The sequence below is a fragment of the Hemiscyllium ocellatum genome, chromosome 22 (genome assembly GCF_020745735.1).
Source record: "Hemiscyllium ocellatum isolate sHemOce1 chromosome 22, sHemOce1.pat.X.cur, whole genome shotgun sequence".
NCBI lineage: Eukaryota > Metazoa > Chordata > Chondrichthyes > Orectolobiformes > Hemiscylliidae > Hemiscyllium > Hemiscyllium ocellatum.
In genome coordinates, this window is record NC_083422.1 from 43,217,823 (window position 1) to 43,238,206 (window position 20,384).

At 39.5% G+C, this 20,384-nt stretch overlaps 1 protein-coding gene across 1 annotated transcript in view; it reads right to left on the minus strand.

Annotated features, from left to right (window-relative positions):
- Positions 1-292: 292 nt before the first annotated feature.
- Positions 293-20,384, minus strand: part of pdzd8 (PDZ domain containing 8) — a 189,490-nt gene continuing 169,398 nt past the window's right edge. Inside the window, exon 5 of the mRNA XM_060842128.1 lies at positions 293-3,344. Within this exon, the coding sequence (XP_060698111.1) occupies positions 1,189-3,344 (2,156 nt within the window). The 3' untranslated portion in view covers positions 293-1,188. The remainder of the gene's footprint in view (positions 3,345-20,384) is intronic.

Genomic DNA, 20,384 nt, shown 5'->3' on the forward strand with positions numbered 1-20,384 from the left:
ACTTGCCCTATTGTACAGGTCCAACCAACAGATGAAATGGTCATGTAATAACTCATGGTCTGAAATAGGACTTCCCCTTTCAAACTTAGGCATGGCTGGAAGCATTTCCTTCCAGAGGAACCAGGAACAAATGTATTTATAGAAATACTGATACTTAAATTTTCTCCACTTGAGGGTCCACTACTTCAGCATTATAGGGCCTTCTAATGTTCACTTGTGTTTAACACATGTACAAAGAGAAAATTATCTAGATTATTTAAAACAATCCATACATAGAATTAAATAAGGTTACAAAAACAACAAATTTTCAGAATCATATTTATTGGGCACTGCTAATGTTATAGACACCCAACTCTTCACTTTGCTGTGGTAGAAGTGGGGAACACTAGGGTTCAATTATCCAAACTGAAAACCTTGCAAATTAATTAGTGTCACTTTCTCAGCCCCAGTAACAACTTTTAGTTTACCTCCATGTGCAAAAATTACAACTTGGTGTCAATTTGAATTGTCACATTCTGTCAAAATTTAACTATCTGCAGGTCTGTGTAGTGAACTTTCCTGAATGTTTTACCATGCAATACATACTTTAAGTATAAAGTCAATAGACATCTCTTCATAATACATATTACTGTTTCAATAAATATGAAAGTGTCAGTGCATTTTTTGCACCCTTGCACAAATATTTGAGGTTCCAAATAGTCATCCTTTAAATTACAAATATCTGTAAAGAAACAACATACATAGTAGCAAACTCTGCTTTACTAAAATACCTTTAATAGACACAAAAGCTCACCACAGTTTGTGTTGTTGATACACATTTGGCAAAGAAATATCTATGCAAAGAACAAAAAGAGGTGAACTTAAAGAATTACAGTTTATGACATGATTCAAATTTTAAAACCTGGTCCCAAAAAAAGAATTCAAGTCCATCTTTCCAATGTATCACAGACTCATTTGCAGAGTACCATCACTACAAGAATTAATTTAAATATACCTTACTAAAAACTTCTGAAATGGGGAGAGAAAGTCATCGACAGAATTGGCTGTGTAGTTTGTTGACACTGTAGTCACATGAAAAGTCAAAATCACAAGACAGAAGTACAATTGCGTTATTGCACAGAAGCAAGGAAGAAAATCAACAAATTAGTAAATTTGGTTGAGTACAATCATCAGGAAATTTAAATGAAATCATGAAAGGGATTCAGCATCATCAATAATTTGCTCATTTGATACATCAGTAAATGACTGCACATCGGTCTGATTGACAATGTCAATTTCATCTGCTGTTATAGATAAGATGTCATCTGAAAGCTTTGTGACCTTTCTTGTTTGCTGTTCCGAAGACACACTCTCACTCAATTCCAAATCCTCATACCCTGCTTTATAATGGATTGTGAGCAGCGTGAGAGCTTGAAGTCGTTCACCTGACTTTGAAAGGGCAGCAGACAGGAGCAACTTCTTTCTCGGATCTGTGCTCTCTTTCTCTTCCTTGATTAAAGCATAATTGTGTTCTAGTTCCTGGTCTATTTCATTTTGTAGCTTGTCCAACATCAATTCCAGTTTTTGACAGCGTTCATCTGTTGGCAACCCTCGATAAAGATCCCGGCCAATCTCTTTAACAGCAATAAATACACTATCATCAAGGCCGCCTTCTTTCTTAACTGGTAACTTGTTTCCCGTGCTAGCAGCTTGTCTTTTGGAGGGACTACTGGCACTGTAAGTCTCAGTGTCACTGCTTTCGTTGTCTGAGGTGTTTGGAGTGTGTTTTGGAGATGGTTCTACCAAATCAACTCCAGGGTCAGCAAGTCGAGCTCTGGGTGCTGACCTTAGGTTCAGCAAGCGGGAACTAGTATTAATGATATGTCGTGTTAATCCTGTAGACTTGTTGAAGGATGACTTTGATTCCAAGTCAACTCTTCTTTCAGTAGCAACTGAAAAGGGAGGTTCTGTTGCTAGACATTTGTCCTGGCACTTTTTATGGCAAACAAATGCACATGTCATGCATTGAGAAGCTGCTTTAGTCCAGACTTTCTTTTTACAGTAATCACACCATGTTGGGTTCTGAAACTGAGTATCTTGGAAATTATGCCTCTTCTCTGTGCATGACTTACTAAGATCCTCCTTACTGAAAGCAGGAATATCTTCTGGTAACATATCTTCATTTTCCTTTTCTACTTGAACACTAGAGGTTTCTGTGTCACCTTCTTTTAGATATGTAAAATTTAATGTAATGTCACCATAGCACAGTTTCTCATTGAATCCCTTATGAGTGCTTAGATTTCGTAGTGCAGTCCTACTGACAGCAGCTTTTGGTTCAGGAGCACTTAGCTTGAAAGTTGCCTGATACTCCAGTGAAGCTGTAGAAAGACATTCCATTGCTATCTCTTCAAGTTTTATACTTGCATGGCCTAAACAAATAAGGCCACCTGGTTTAAAGGGCTCTTTACACCAGATTGCAACATTGACATACTTATGGTGGCTTTCAACCTCAAAAACACATGTTGCCTTGTTCCATTTTCCAAACCTCTTGCGGTAGACAACCTCTGATGATTCCCAGATTTGATTATCTTCTGCTCCGTCGCGCATATTGCAGGTAGCTTCTGAAGCTTTTTCCTTGGAATCTTGTTTACTTGCAGCTGATTTGGATAGGGATGGATCTTCATTTTGGTCCCCAATTTTGCCTGTACTCTTTTCCACATTTCTCTCTGCACTATTGGTGGAAGGAATTGGTTTGTCAAGTTTTTCTGTAGCAACATCACCAGATTCAAGCTGGTACTGGGTTTCAGAGGAAGCCAAAGTAAGCTTAATTTGGGGCCTTGGGGGTACAGGAGGTTTATTTGTGGATCCCGATACTGGCTTACTAGGCAGTTGTGCATCAGGGATATCTGGACACTTTGATTGAACAGATTTAACCACATCTTTTTGCTGGGGTTTCAGGGGTATCTGATAATTGCCCAAGTTCAATTTGCGATTCAGAATAGGAGATATGGTTCCCAAAGGTTTTGCAGCAAGTGTAGCAACTGAGCGCTTTGGACTTTGATTACTTAGTGCAAAATCCTCCTTTATTATTGTGGATGGCAGTTTGATTTCAGGGCATACTAATTCTTCAAATTCAGAATCTATATCTTTAGCATCCGCACTGTCTAAACCACCTTCATCATCGAATGTTTGTGGACCAAACTGTGAACTAAAGTTTGTGTCCTCAAGTTGGCCAAAGTTATCTTGGAGAGAACTACATTGTTGATTCTGATGTCCACCAACAGGCCTCTCATAGTAAACCATTACTTTGTCACCAGCTTGCTTTATAAGCTTCAAAACATGCACAGAGGATGTCACCTTGACTCCTGTTGACAAATCAAAGCAAACCTGGATTAAAAAAAATCTTTAAAAAGTATAAAGTACTATTTTAAATGACAAATGTTTATTGCGACATGGTTAAAAAAATTACTGAGAACTTAACTATTCAAGCAAAATGGAGAAAATACATTGCTATCTAATTGCATTTGCAGAAAAGACATAATTACACAACAGGCATTTCTTGGAATGAAGACAGGGGACAATCTCCTATTGTTTCAAATAAAATTTGAAGTTCATTTAAGTGCTTTCTATGAGTTCACCAAATTTAGGGCCTTATCTATTCTGCATAACACACATATAATTGAAAGTGCAGGGAATACCTTTTCTCCATGATAATCCCCAAAGTTATGTAAAAATACAACTTCATTTGTCCTTTCAACTATAAATTCTCAAGTGCTTTTTCTCCTAATTATTAATGACCTTTCTCCAATTTGAGGAGTTTTACATGCCACTTACTTTTAGATATGAATATTTACTAATAGGATAAAATGCTTTGAATTTGTGCACACAAATTTGAATTTATAACTTTACTCAAACACTTTAATCAGAGAAAATAACTCAAAGGAAGAATAAAATTTACATTATATGGATAAAGAACCAGCCAGTAGGGTTTAAAAAAATCCTGAGAGACAATTCTGAGTTTTCTATTAAGAAACAAAAGGATGATGTGACATGTAAAGATTGGCAATAACAATTTTCATCTGGAGGATACAAAAGATATTGTAGAAATGTGAATTCTTTACTTAGTTCTTTATACAAACATGGTTCTGTTTTCTAACTCAGTAACAATGAGCTGTAAAACGAACTTGCTTATTAGTTAGACAATACAGTCTTAAAAAGATGACAAGCATGCAGTTTAGCAGTGGACTAATGATCTCTGGATTGTTTAATAAAACTCTTCTATCATTAATAATTTCCAGTATAGTTTCATTGCAACCAGCTTCCAATATACTCAAGTTACTAGATATATTGGGATGTCAATCATTCGTACTACAATATCATTAGAGAATTGTGATCAATAAGCTGAAATCTGTTTCAAACTGTTTAACCGCAAGGTCAGATGTTGAATCCTGTTTACTTTGTTACACTATAGGAAACTGAACAGGTGTCAAATTGTATAGTTACAAGTGGGTCTGACACTTCCACTCTTATTCATTGCGGTATTGTTTAGATGTTCTATTGGAAACAAGTTGAGGACTCTGGGTCTGTACTTGAGAGATTTCAAAAGGAATAGGGGAATATCACAAACTAAGAGAATACATAGAGACCTAGATAGAATGGATGGGGAGGAGAGACTAGGACCAACAGCACAGCCTCAGTGTGAAAAGACGACCCTTTAGAATTGAGATGAGAAGTTTATTTTTCAGTCTGAGAGTGGTGAAACTGTGGAACATTCTGCCATTGAAAGCTGTGGAGGCCAAGTCAATGAATGTATCTAAGACAGAGATAGATAGATAGGTTTTTGATTAGTAAAAGGATCAAAAATCATGGGAAGGCAGCAGGAGAATGGGGTTGACAAACAGATCAACCATGATTGAATGGCAGAGCAAACTCAAATGAGTCGATTGGCCTAATTCTGTTCCTAAATTATGCTCTTATATTGAAATAAAAGTTTCAGTTAAGGGCTGTAGCATTATTCAGGATTCCTATTAGTATTTTTAATGGGCTATAGTCTATCCTATCTTTTTTTTGAGAAACCTATGAAAACTACCCCCAATTTGTTTAGATTTTTGTTTTGTTCTTTCACCATGTTCTGCAAACCTTTTCAATACGGTCCTGTATATATGTTCTAAATCAATTTTCTTGTGGGTTTAGGATAAGCACAATGATGAGATGTACAGCAAACATTTTCCAAAACAAATGACTCCAATTACTGTGGAAGCTAAAACTGAACAATCAATAAATAAAAATTACTTTGGGAAATTGCCTATCAAAAGTCTGAAAAAAAGATCAAAGCATGTGATGTAAATATAAACGCACATATAAATGTAGGTTACAAAAAGAGCATGTTGGAAAATGCAAAGAATGAAAATAAACAGATCAGCAAAACAATTGGTAAGAACACCATCTGAAGCTGAAAGAAGCCAGTTTGATTGCCAACTGATGTGATAATCTGCGAAGAATAACAAACCAGGAAATTAATCTTCATCACTTTTACAAGATGCATGGTTGAACTTCAGCAGCATAATTCAATGGGCATTACTTAGTGTATAACAACCTATCATTATCAAACAATGTACATTCTGGCAAAAGCCAAGTGGCGGTATACGACTCCCATTAACAATTCATTGTAATATATCACGTACATTTGAGTATTTCATTCACATGTCCGCTTAATAGAATGAAGCAATTTTTAATAAAGGTTTTAACCAAAACAATGAATTTATAGCCTTACACGTAAATGACTAATGTATTGTACATCTGTGAAATATAATCGCTACATGCTCAATGAACATACAGCAGAAAAATTGAACAATAAACTTCACCTAGACTCTTGGTATTGATTTGGAATACATAATTTATTAAATTCTGGTCACATGCGATGAAATCATTCTATCCCAACATTTTATATATATTTTCAATTTTCATGCAATAAAATAACTGAATGATAAAGAGTTGGAAAATACAGATGGTATTAGAAATACCTGGGGTCTCTTTTAAACAACTGAAGACTTTTGCTCACTTTCCATTTCTGATTAGTCTGTATGTGCTGCAATTAATTTTAGCTTTAAAGTACATAATGTATTTCTTCTGATTTCAAAGATTTCTTGAAACCTACCATTCTATTGGGAGGACACGATATTGCTGTAGAAGAAGAACTAGTTACATTACTTTGCACATGGATTAATAATTGGTTTGAAGGTGTATGCAGAAATAAAAAAAACAATTCGCTGATTGGTGGATAGGATAAATGGTAATCCCCAGGGTTTTATAATGGGTGGGGGGGGGTGCTCAGCTTTTGTGTATTTAAATGACATAGATGAGGGAATGGTGACTTGTACATATAAGTTTGCAAATGACACAAAATTTGGAAGCACAAGTACTTGAAGTTAGATGCCATTATCTATGATAGATAAAATTCAATGAAGCACAAAATCATTCACCTTGGATCTGAGAATGCAAATTAGAATATACTATAAATGGTGAAAGATGAGGAACTGGTGAGGGAAAGAGGGATTCCATTTCATGGGGCATTGGTATCACTACTGGAACAGGAGGGATCTGTACTGATGGGACGATCTCCACCTGAACCAAACTAGAACCAATGTTCTAGCAAAAAGGATAATTAAATAGTGTGGTCAATAGGACTTTAAACTACTGAATTGACAGGGGATGGGAGGGAAGGAGGAAAGTGGAAATATGATGGTAAATAAAAAGGTGAACAGCAAGTTAACTTGTGTGCAGGAGGATTTAACTACATGGCAGACTAAGAAAGAAGTGAAAACGAAGGATAACTCAGGAGATATTAATGGCGACGTTGGAATTCACGAAAAGGGTACGAACATAAGGGCACCTTTAACTGAATGCTCACAGCATTCGCAACAAGGTAGATGAGTTAACAGCAGAAATCACTGTGAATGGATATGGTTTAGTAGCTATTACAGAGACATGCTTACAGGATGGTAACAACTGGGAGTTCAGGAGTATCAGACTATTCGGAAGTACAGACCGGATGGTAAGGGAAGTGGTGTAGTTCTAATATTTAAGAATGACTTCAAGGCGGTGGTGAGGTACGATTACGTTCTATGGAGAATAAGTTTGAATCCATTTGGGTGAAAATTAGAAATTCTAAGAAGAAAATGCCACCGATAGGAATAGTCTATAGACCCCCAAATAATAACATCACATTGGGATGGGCAATAAACAATAACTAATGTCTGTAAAAATGGTATGGCGATTATCATGGGGGATTTTAATCTACATGTTGACTGGTCGAACCAGGTCGGTCAGGATAGCCTTGAGGAGGAGGAGGAGGAGGAGATCAGTGAACACATCTGTGATAATTTTCTCGAACAGTGTGTAATGGAATCAACGAGTGAGCAAGCTATCCTAGATTTGGTCCTGTTTAATGCCACAGGAATAATTAATTATGTCACAGTTAGGGATCCGCTTGGAAAGAACGATTACTTCATGATTGAATTTAGAATACAGATGGAAAGTATGAAGATAACATCCAATATCAAGGTATTGTGCTTAAACAAGCAAAGCTACAATAGGGTGAGAGAGGAATTGGCTAAAGAAAACTGGAAGCAAAGACTTTATGTGCGACAGTTGATGAACAGAGGAAGGCATCCAAATCAATTTTTCGAAGTGCTCAGCAAAAGCATATACCAGTGAAAAGGAAAGACTGTAGGAAAAGGGATAATCTGCCATGGGTGTCAAAGGAAATAAGGGAGACTATCAAATTGAATGACGAGGCATACAAAGTAGACAAGATTAGTGGGAAACTAGAAGATTGGGAAAGCTTTAAAGGTCAACAGAAAGCCACAAAAAAGCTATAAAGAAAAGTAAGATGGATTATGAGAATAAACTGGCTCAGAATATAAAGATAGATAGCAAATGTTTCTATAAATATATAAAATGAAAAAGTCTGGCTAAAATAAACATTGGTCCTTTACAGGATGAGAATAGGATTTAGTAATGAGATATGATGAAATGGCTGAGGCATTGAACAGGTATTTTATATTGGCCTTGACAATGGAGGACACTAACAATACGCTACTAAATGACAAAGGGATAGAGATAGGTGAGGACCTGAAAACAATTATTACTACGAAAGAGGTAGTGTTGGTCAAGCTAATAGAGCCAAGGGTAGACAAGTCTCCTGGCCCTGAGGGAATGCCTCCCAGGATGCTAAAAGAGATGGCGGGAGAAATAGCAAATACAATTGTAGTAATATTCCAAATTTTGGTGGACTCTGAGGCAGTTCCAGCAGATTGGAAAGCAGCAAATGTGACATCGCTGCTTAAAAAAGATAGATAAATAGTGGGATCATAGACTGGTTAGTTAAACTTCTGTAGTGGGGAAAATGTTTGAGTCAATTATCGAGGAAGAAACAGCAAGGCATCTAGTTAGAAATTGTCCCGTTGGGCAGGCGCAGCATAGGCTCATAAAAGGCATGTCAGGCTTAATTAATCTTCTGGAATTCTATGAAGACATTACGAGCACGGAGGATAATGGCGACCCAGTAGATGTGGTGCATCAAGATTTCAAAAAAGCATTTGACGAGGTGCTGCTCAAAAGGCTGCTGCGTAAGATAAAGATGTATGGCATCACAGGCAATGTATTAGCATGGGCAGAAGATTGGTTAACTAACAGGAAACAAAGAGTGGGGATAAATGAGTGGTTTTCTGGTTGGCAATCAGTGACTAGTGGTGTGCCTGAAAAATCAGTGTTGTGATCGCAATTATTCACAATTTACATCAATGATTTGGAGTTAAGGACCACGTGTAGTCGTCAAAAGTTTGGAGATGACACTAAGAAGAGTGGTAGAACAAAATGTGCAGAGGACTGCTCTGCATGGCTGAGGAACTGGTGTATGCATTTTTGGATGATTGGAGTCTCTTCTGGGGTAGAAGTGACCTGTACAAGAAAGAAGGATTGCACCTGAATTGGAAGGGGATTAATATACTGGCAGGGAGATTTGCTCGAGCTGCTTGGGAGGATTTAAACTATTATGGTTTGGGGGTGGGGGTGGGGGTGGGGTGGGGCCCAGCGAGAAAGTGAGGAAAGCAATCAATCTGAGATTGATATACAGTTGAGAAAGGAAGCAAGTCAAACAGTCAGGGCAGGGACAAAGCAGAGAACAAGGTAGGACTGATAAATTAAACTGCATTTATTTCAATGCAAGAGGCCTAACAGGGAAGGCAGATGAACTCAGTGCATGGTTAGGAACATAGCACTGGGGTACCATAGCAATCACAGATGCACAGGACAGGTACCTTAATGTTCCAGGATAGAAATGCTACAGGAAGGACAGAAGGGGAAGCAAGAAAGGAGAGGGAGTGGGGTTTTTGATAACGGGTAGCATGACAGCTGTACTGAGGGAGGATTTTCTTGGAAATACATCCAAGCAAGTTATTTGGGTGGAATTGAGAAATAAGAAAGGGAGATCACCTTATTGGGATTGTATTATAGACCCCCTAATAGTGAGTGGGAAATTGAGACACAAATTTGTAAGGAGAGTTCAGTTATCTGTAAGAATAATAGGGTGGTTAAGGTAAGAAATTTTAACTTTTCAAACATAGACTGGGACTATAGTGTTAAGGATTGAGATGGAGAGGAATTTGTCAAATGTGAACAAGAAAATTTTCTGAATCAATATGTCGACGTGCCTATTAGAAAAGGTGCAAACCTTGACCTACCGTTGGGAAATAAGGCAGGGCAGGTGACTGAGATGTCAGTGGGGGAGCACTTGGGGGCCAGCAACCATAATTCTATTAGTTTTAAAATAGTGATGGAAAAGGATAGATCAGATCTAAAAGGTGAAGTTCGAAATTGGAGGAAAGCTAATTTTGATGGTATCAGGCAAGAACTTTCAAAAGCTTACTGAGGGCAGATGTTCACAGTTAAAGGAATAGCTAGAAAATGGGAAGCTTTCAGAAATCGAGTCCAGAGAAAGTATATTCAAGTTAGGGTGAAAAGGAAAAGCTGGTTGGTGTAGGGAATGTTGGATGACTAGAGAAATTGAGGGTTTGGTTGAGGAAAAAAAAGAAAGGATATGTTAGATATAAATAGGATAGATTGAGTAAATCCATAGAGGAGTATAAAGGCAGTAAAAGTATACTTAAGTGGGAAATCAGGAGGGCAAAAAGGGGACATGAGATAGCTTTGGCAAATAGGTTAAGGAGAATCCAAAGGATTTTTACAAATACATTAAGGACAAAAGGGTAACTAGGGAGAGAATAGGGCCCCTCAAAGATCAGCTAGGTGGCCTTCGTGTGGAGCCACAGGAGATGGGGGAGATACTAAACGAGTATTTTGCATCAGTGTTTATTGTGGAGAAGGACACAGAAGATATAGAATGAGGGAAATAGATGGTGGCATCTTGAAAAATGTCCAGAGGAGGAAGTGCTGGATGTCTTGAAATACATAAAAGTAGATAAATCCCCAGGACCTGATCAGGTGCACCCTAGAACACTGTGGGAAGCTAGGGAAGTAATCACTGGATCCCTCGCTGAGATGCTTGCGTTATCGATAGTCACAGGAGAGGTGCCGGAAGATTGGAGGTTGGCTAACATGTTGCCACTATTTAAGAAAGGTGGTAAGGACAAGCTAGGGGATTTTGACTGGTGAGCCTGACGTCAGTGATGGGCAAGTCATTGGAGGGATTCCTGAGGGACAAGATGTACATTTATTTGGGAAGGAAAGGACTGATTAGGGATAGTCAACATGGCTTTATGCGTGGGAAATCATGTCTCACAAACTTGATTGAGTTTTTTTGCAGAAGTAACAAAGAGGATTGATGAGGGCAGAGAGGTAGACATGATCGATATGGATTTCAGTAATGTGTTTGACAAGGTTCCCCATGGAAGATTGGTGAGCAAAGTTAGAACCCATGGAATACAGGAAGAACTAGCCATTTGGATACAGAACTGGCTCAAAAGGTAGAAGAGAGGGTGGTGGTGGTGGAGGGTTGGTTTTAGACTGGAGGCCTGTGACCAGTGGAGTGCCACAAGGATCAGTGCTGAGTCCAGTATTTTTTATCATTTATTTAAATGATTTGGATGTGAGCATAAGAAGTATAGTTAGTAAGTTTGTAGATGACACCAAAATTGGAGGGATAGTGGACAGCGAAGGAGGTTACCTCAGATTACAATGGGATCTTGATCAGATGGGTCAAAGGGTTGAGAAGCGGTAGATGGAGTTTAATTCAGATAAATGCGAGGTACTGCATTTTGGGAAAGCAAATCTTAGCAGGACTTATACATTTAATGGTAAAGTCCTGGGGAGTGTTGCTGTAACAAAGAGACCTTGGAGTGCAGGTTCACAGCTCTTTGAACATAGAGTCACAGGTAGATAGGATAGTGAAGAAGGCATTTGGTATGTTTTCTTTTATTGGTCAGAGTATTGAGTGTAGGAATTGGGAGGACATTTTGCGGCTGCACAGGACATTGGTTAGGCCACTGTTGGTGTACTGCGTGCAGTTCTGGTCTCCATCCTATTGGAAGGATGTTGTGAAACTTGAAAGGGTTCAGAAAAGATTTACAAGGATGTTGCCAGGGTTGAAGGATTTGAGCTATAGGGAGAGGTTGAACCAGCTGGGGCTTTTTCCCCTGAAGCAGTAGAGACTGAGGGGTGACATTATAGAGGTTTATAAAATCATGAGGAGCATGGATAGGATAAATTAACAAAGTATTTTCCCTGGGGTGGGGGAATTCAGGACTAAAAGACATAGGTTTAGGCTGAGAGGGGAAAGATAAAAAGGAGACCTATGGGGTAACTTTTTCACGCAGAGGGTGGTACCTGTGTGGAATGAGCTGCCAGAGGAAGTTATATTAGTTTTATTCAAGGATTGGTGGTGTATTTCAAATGTTTCAATTTAAAGAAGAGGGAATCTATTTTTATAGCAAGTAGCTAAACAATTAATTGGTGCTAATTAACTGAGTAGACACAAAAGGTCAGACCGGATTTACTCATGATGATTTTTGGGTGTAAAAAAAAACCCATGGATGATTTGGTGATCATGGAATCCCTACAATGTGGAAGCAAGCCGTTCAGCTCATTGAGTCCAACTAACCTTCCGAAGAGCATCCCACCCAGACCAAACCCTCTACTCTATCCCTGTATTCCTATTGCTAATCCACCCAACCTACACATCCCTGGATGCTATCGGCAATTTAGTACAGCCAGTCCATCTAACCTACACATTGTTTGATTGTGGGAGGAAACTGGAGCACCTGGAGGAAATCCACACGAACAGATGCCTGAGGGTGGAATTGAACGCAGAACTGCGGTGCTGTGAGGCCGCAGTGCTAACCAATGAGCCACCATGCTGCACCTAATGATGTGGGATAAAATATTCAATTGTGTGCAAGATCACGTCTGAATATAAAAATTAAAGAGATAGGTGGACTGATGGATGGAAGGAACTGCAAGACTGACTAAAAGGGCGCTTATGGTGCCTCGACCTTTGAGCCAGCAGACCTTTGTTCAAGTCCCACCTGCTCCAGAGGTGTGTAATAGCATCTCCAAAAATGATTAGAAAAACAGGTTAAATTTAAACAAAAATTGAAAAAAAAATGGAAAGACTGGGGAATAGGGTTCTAATGGTGCAATGGTAGTGAACGAGGAGGCCTAGGTTCAAGTCTCACATGCTCCAGAGGTATGTAACATTATCTCTGAGTAGGTTGATTAAAAAATATAAAAAGGCTCCCACAAAGATGTCTTGGTTTGCCTCACCAACTGGCTTGTATCTGAATTGACATCGGGATGATTTAATCAAAGAATCTCTCTTGTCATTTTAATTTTGTAATTTTAAGTACTATGAAGTTGATAGTAAACTGTCAACTATAATGATTTGCTAAGGGATACAGAATTAGGAGATATAATCCTAAAACTGGAACATCAAGATCAGGAAGTACTCTTTCAAATAAATAAGTGGACATCTGGAAGTCTCTCTCCCAAAAGCCAATGGTTGCTGTATCAATTGAACTTATTAAGACCAAGATCAACAGATTTTTGTCAGAGGAGGACATCAAGGAATATGAAACAGAGGGGGATGAATGGAGTTTACTAGAAAGACTGGACATGATCCAACAAGGTCAGAGTCAAGACTGTGATGCTGGAAAAGCACAGCAGGTCAGGCAGCATCCGAGGAGCAGGAACATTGACGTTTCGGGCAAAAGTCCTTCATCAGGAATGAGGCTGGGAGCTTCGGGACTAGAGAGATAAATGGGAGGAGGGTGGGGCTGGGGGAAAGGTAGCTGTGAGTGCAATAGGTGGATGGAAGTGGGGGTAAAGGTGATAGGTCAAAGGGGAGGGTGGTGCAAATAGATGGGAAGGAAGATGGACAAATGGGACAGGTCATGTGGACGGTTCAGAGCTGGAAGGTTGGAACTGGGTGTGACGAAGGGGTTCTCAGAAAGTGGACGGGAGTCTTGATTGAAAAAGTAAGCTCAGAGGTGGGTGGTGGAGGAAAAAGTGTGTGACGTCAAAATGCATGTTGAATTTGTTGATCCATGAATGGAGGGGATAAAGGTAAGGCCTTTGCTGAGGACTAATGAAAAAGTATGACAGTAATAACTATAGAAGGACTACAAATAATAATGAATAAAAGGTAGTCACCACAGTCCCAGAGGATCAAAGTGCTGCTCTCTGATCAGAGAAAGATGACTGGTGGTGGCTTTAACCAGTGGGTCACCACACCTCAAGCAAGGGATGACATTGAGAAAAAGGGATCTTCATGTTGACTTTAGATAGTACAGGAATTGAAAGCACTGTTGACGTCATTCCACATTGCAAACCAGCCAACCGAGTTAACCAAATATCCCTAGAATATTCCTTCGTTAAAAAAAGAGAAATCAAACTCCTTTTACTTTTGGGAATTGCTGGCTACTGAAATCATATCTTGCTAACGTGTTACATACCATCAATGCTTTCAAACAATTGAAACTAGTCTTGGAACAAGATTTTGTTTTAACGATTCAGCCATTTACAACATGAAACATTTATCTGTAAGCTTTTAGTACTTGCCACAAGTTGAAACCATTCCTTTGCTTGATAGTCTTGTATTTGGAACACCTGTAGTACTTCAAATAACAATTAATTTAAATAGTATCTAGATTTTTTGCTAATTTACAAATTTACTTTGAGCCAAGTTTTCAAACAGCTGAGGTGCCATTTTGGTCAGTTATTGCAAATTTTAACAGAAACTGGTCTCTATTTACTGTGGATGAAAGCTGAGTCCAATAACTGGCTTACAGATTTTTTTTATAAGTACACTTTTTTTTCAAAAATTAAACCATTACAAGAAAAGGAATTAAAGTAGAACAATCTTTTGTTCCTGTTGATAATTGATAAATCAAGGAAACAGGTTTTAAGGGAGCAGGATTAAAATACAATTTACTTGTTCAGAATGCTGAAGTGTATTGGGTTAATCATTTTGCCTGCAAAGATTAATTCATCTTTGCTCAACTTGATGCCCTATTCAAGCTTAAATGTTTAGTGTTTAATTGATTTTAACTTGATAAAGTTCCCACGATAACTATAATGGATCTAATTACTTAAGAAGTAACTGAGTTAAGTCATTAGTATGAAAGCAGAGAACATTTCAACCCATGTTCTAAGCTATTTTTAATCTTTAAATCATGTTTTAATTTAAATCTACATTAATGTAAAATCTGAAGTACACAATGAATTAAAACATAGATTCAAGCTAAAGAAGCTTTCCACTTCACCATTGTTCCGAATCATCTCAGCAACCCATAAAAAGAAACCACTGAACTGCCTTCCAGCCCTCCTTTGCCCATCACCTATTTTTTTCTCTGTCTGTCTGGGTATTTATGGCTGTCTGTGCCCAAGGATGAGTTTATAAGGGAATTAGTGTTTTAATTTGTGGTGTTATACACTGACGGCTTATAACTGATTCTGTAGTTAGAGTCTAATTATTTATTTAAAATAAAAATTCCAGTTAAGTACAGAAACCTTGACAATGCTTTCTGTTAACCTGGGTCTGAAAATCAGGTAAATTTGGAAATTTTGTGTATTTATCTTTAACTTTAAAATCTTCAATTTTGGTGATGACTCCAATCGTTACGGGACTTGATTTCCAGTGTACTACTGAAATAAATTGTGATAATGATGACCCATGTGCAAGTACATTTTTTGGTGTGATATCAGATATCATGACCGAGGTGGTTTTGGTTTCTGACCCCGGTCAGCACCAAATTAAATGCGGGTATATATTAATAATTTTCTTTGTCCTCCAACTAGGGAAAGGTTGAAGAAACAAACAGCTAAGACTCTGGTTCCTGTACCATGATGGAACCAAGCCCAAGTGGACAGGGAGAGGGAGGATCCAGTTGTTGTGGTCCACATTGGTACTAACAACATAGGCAAGACTAGGGTGGAGGACCTGTTTGGGGATTACGAAGCACTAGGCAGGAAATTGAAGCACAGGTCCTCAAGGGTCATAATCTCCGGATTACTGCCCGAGCCACGTGCCAATTGGCATAGGGACAAGAAAATTAGGCAAGTAAACACGTGGCTAAGGGATTGGTATGGGAAAGAGGGATTCCACTTCATGGGACACTGGCATCAGTTTTGGAACAGGGGGGATCTGTACCGTTGGGACGGTCTCCACATGAACCGATCAGGTACCAATGTTCTAGCGAAGAGGATAAATAGGGTGGTCAGTAGGACTTTAAACTTATGAGTTGGGGGGAAGGGAAAGTGAAAGTGACAGGGAGCATGGCGTTAAATGGAAAGATAAGCAGCAGGATAGCATGTGTCCAGGCGGATTTAAAATTGAGGCAGACTGAGAATGCAGAATAAAGCAAGGATAACTTAGGACATCATATGACTTCCAACATCTCTAATGATAAGAAAGTTGGCATTAAGGCACTTTACCTGAATGCACGTAGCATTCATAACAAAGCCGATGAACTAATGGCACAGATAATAGTGAATGATTATGATGTGGTAGGCATCACAGAGACTTGGTTACAGGGCGGTCAGGACTGGCAGTTAAACCTCCATGGTTTTTCAACTTATCGAAAAGACAGAGGTGGGCAGAGGGGGTGGGGTTGCCTTGTTAGTTAAGAACAAAATTAAATCAATGGTATTGAATGACATAGCGTCGGATGATGTGGAGTCTGTGTGGGTGGAATTGAGGAACCAGAAAGGCAAAAAAACCATAATTGGAGTTGTGTATCAACCTCCTAACAGTGGTCAGGACCAGGGACGCAACATGTACCGGGAAATAGGGAAGGCATGTCAGAAAGGCAAGGTCACATTGATCATGGGAAACTTCAATATGCAGGTGGACTGGGTAAATAATGTTGCTAGTGGATCCAAAGAAAGGGAATTCATGGAATGCTTACAGGATGGCTTTTTGGAACAGCTTGTCATGGAGCCCACAAGGGAGCAGGCTATTCTGGACCTAGTGCTTTGCAATGAACCAGACTCTATAAAAGATCTTAAAGTAAGGGAACCCTTAGGAAGTAGCGATCATAATATGGTAGAGTTCAGTCTGCAGTTTGAAAGAGAGAAGGCAAAATCAGATGTAATGGTGTTATAGTTAAATAAAGGTAATTATAAGGACATGAGAGAGGAACTGACAAAAATAGACTGGAAGCAGAGGCTAACCGGGAAGACAGTAGAGCAAAAATGGCAGGAGTTTGTGGGTATAATTGAGGACACTGTACAGAGGTTCATCTCCAAGAAAAGAAAGATTATCCGGGGAGGGATTAGACAACCATGGCTGACAAAGGAAGTCAGGAAATGTATGAACGAAAAAGAGAGATCCTATAAAGTGGCTGAGAACAATGGGAAATCAGAAGATTGGGATGGATACAAAAACAAACAGAGGATAACAAAGAGTGTAATAAGAAATGAGAGGATCAAATATGAAGGTAGGCTAGCCAGTAATATTAGAAATGATAGTAAAAGTTTCTTTCAGTACATAAGAAACAAACGACAGGCAAAAGTAGACATTGGGCCACTTCAAACTGATGCAGGAAGCCTAGTGATAGGAGAGAAGGAAATAGCAGGAGAACTTAACAAGTACTTTGCATCAGTTTTCACAGTGGAAGACATGAGTAATATCCCAACAATTAAAGGGAGTCACGGGGCTGAGTTGAGTATGGTTGCCGTTACGAAAGAGATAGTGCTAGAAAAGTTAAAAAGTCTTAAAATTGATAAATCTCCTGGCCCCGATGGGATACACCCTACAGTTCTGAGAGAGGTGGCTGAGGAAATAGCTGAGGCATTGGTTGAGATCTTTCAAGAGTCACTGGAGTCAGGAAAGGTCCCGGATGAATGGAAGATGGCTGTTGTAACCCCCTTGTTCAAAAAAGGATCAAGACAAAAGATGGAAAATTATAGGCCAATTAGCTTAACCTCGGTTGTTGGTAAAATTCTAGAATCCATCATTAAGGATGAGGTTTCTAAATTCTTGGAAGAGCAGAGTCTGATTAGAACAAGTCAACATGGATTTAGTAAGGGGAGGTCATGCCTGACAAACCTGTTGGAATTCTTTGAAGACGTGACAAGTAGGTTAGACCAGGGAAACCCAGTGGATGTGGTCTATCTAGACTTTCAAAAGGCCTTTGATAAGGTGCCACACGGGATGCTGCTGAGCAAGGTGAGGGCCCATGGTGTTCGAAGTGAGCTGCTGGGATGGATTGAGGATTGGCTGTCTAACAGAAGGCAGAGAGTTGGGATAAAATGTTCTTTTTCAGAATGGCAGCCGATGACGAGCGGTGTCCCGCAGGGTTCAGTGTTGGGGACACAGCTGTTCACATTATATATTAATGATCTGGATGAAGGGACTGGGGCATTCTCGCGAAGTTTGCCGATGATACGAAGTTAGGTGGACAGGCAGGTAGTACTGAGGAAGTGGGGAGGCTACAGAAGGATCCAGACAGTTTGGAAGAGTGGTCCAGGAAATGGCTGATGGAATTTAACATGAGCAAGTGCGAGGTCTTGCACTTTGGCAAAAAGAATAAAAGCATAGACTACTTTCTAAATTGTGAGAAAATTAGTAAAGCCAAAGTACAAAGGGATCTGGGAGTGCTAGTCGAGGATTCTCTAAAGGTAAACATGCAGGTTGAGTCCGTGATTAAGAAAGCGAAAGCGATGTTGTCTCTTATCTCAAGACGGTTGGAATATAAAAGCAGAGATGTGCTACTGAGACTTTATAAAGCTCTGGTTAGGCCCCATTTGGAGTACTGTGTACAGTTTTGGTCCCCACACCTCAGGAAGGACATACTGGCACTGGAGCGTGTCCAGCAGAGATTCACATGGATGATCCCTGGAATGGCAGGTCTAACATATGAGGAACGGCTGAGGATCCTGGGATTATATTCATTGGAGTTTAGAAGATTAAGGGGAGACTTAATAGAGACGTACAAGATACTACATGGCTTGGAAAGGGTGGACCCTAGGAAATTGTTTCCGTTAGGCAAGGAGACTAGGACCCTTGGACACAGCCTTAGAATTAGAGGGGGTCAATTCAGAACAGAAATGCGGAGACATTTCTTCAGCCAGAGGGTGGTGGGCCTGTGGAATTCATTGCCACGGAGTGCAGTGGAGGCCGGGACGCTAAATGTCTTCAAGGCCGAGATTGATAGATTCTTGCTGTCTCGAGGAATTAAGGGCTACGGGGAGAACCCTGGAAAGGAGTTGAAATGCCCATCAGCCATGATTGAATGGCGGAGTGGACTCGATGGGCCGAATGGCCTTACTTCCACTCCTATGTCTTATGGTCTTATGACAGTGACATTCTACTTGCAGTGCCTTATTAATGCCCTTGTATGAGCTGAGAAGGCAAGTGTTAGCCAATAATTCTATCAGACATTTTCAGAGGCACTGGGAAGTATCACATTGTTACAAAATAAAGCAAAATGCCAAGGATAGTAGAATTCTGAAGCAAAGATGAAGTGCTGGAGAAATTCAGCAGGAGGACGGGAGGATGGTATTGTTGCGCCTTTATTTAAGAAAGGTTATAAGGGGACGCTTGGAACTGTAGACCTGTGACCCTGACATTGGTGGTGGATTAATAGTTGGTGATGATTCTGAAAGATAGGATTTACATGCATTTGGAGTTGCAAGGACTGATTAGGGATAGTCAGCACGATTTTGTGCGAGGGAAATCCTGTCTCACAAACTTGATTATGTTTTTGAGGAGGTAACCAAAAAGAGGGCAGAGCGGCAGATGTTATTTATATGTATTTCAGTAAAGTCTTTGACAAGGTTCTGCATGGGTGAGCTTGCTAACTGGATACAAATTTGGCTTGACGGTAATAGACAGAAGGAGGTGGTGGAGAATTGCTTTTCAGATTGAAGGCCTGTGACCAGTGGTGTTCCACATGGATCAGTACTAGGATCACTTTTCTCATTTGCATAAACGATTTAGATGAGAATTAAGAAGCATGGTTAGTAAGTTTGCAACGACACCAAAATTGATGGTATAGTGGACAGTGAAGATGGTTATCTATCTAAGGTTACAAAGGGAACTTGATTAATTGGTTGAGGAGTGGCAGATGGAGTTTAACTTGGATAAGTGCAATTTGGTAAAACAAACAAGGGGTTCAGGTTCATAATTCTTTGAAATATGCATTACAGGTAAACAGGGTGGTTAAGATGATACTTAGCACACTTGCCTTAAGTGCTCAGACCTTTTGAGTATAGGAGTTGGGATGTCATACTGAGCTAGTATCGGACATTGGTGAGGCCTCTTCTGAAGGACAGTGTGCAGTTCTGGTCACCCTACCACAGGAAGGATATTATTAAACTGGTGACTGTTCAGGAAAGATTTACCAGGATATAGCCAAGAATGGAGGGCTTGAGTTATACAAATATGCAGGATCGGCTAGGACTTGTTTCACTGGAACCTGAGAGGTTGAGGAGCGATGTTATACAATTATTAGGGGTGTGGATAGCAAAGGTTTATTCACCAGGGTGGGGGAGTACAAAACTAGAGGGCATATTTTTAAGGTGACAGGAGAAAGTTTTAAAAAAGACACGAGAGGCAGTTTAACACAGAGTGGAATGACCTGCCAGAGCAAGTGATGAATGCAGATACAATTGTAACATTTAAAAGACCTTTGTATAAGTATACGAAAAGGAAAGGTTTGGAGGGATATAATCCAAATGCAGTTCAGTTTGGGATTATGGTCAGCATGGAGTAATTTGACCAAAGGGTCTATTCCATGCAGCATGACTGAGTTTTGTGGCATCTGTGGTGAAACAAACAGTTGAGTTTTTTTGTCTCTTTTTCAAACAAAGAGCCATATTGGACTTGCAACATTAACTGTTTCTCTCTCCACAGATGTTACCAGACTTGAGTTTTCAGTGCTTTATTT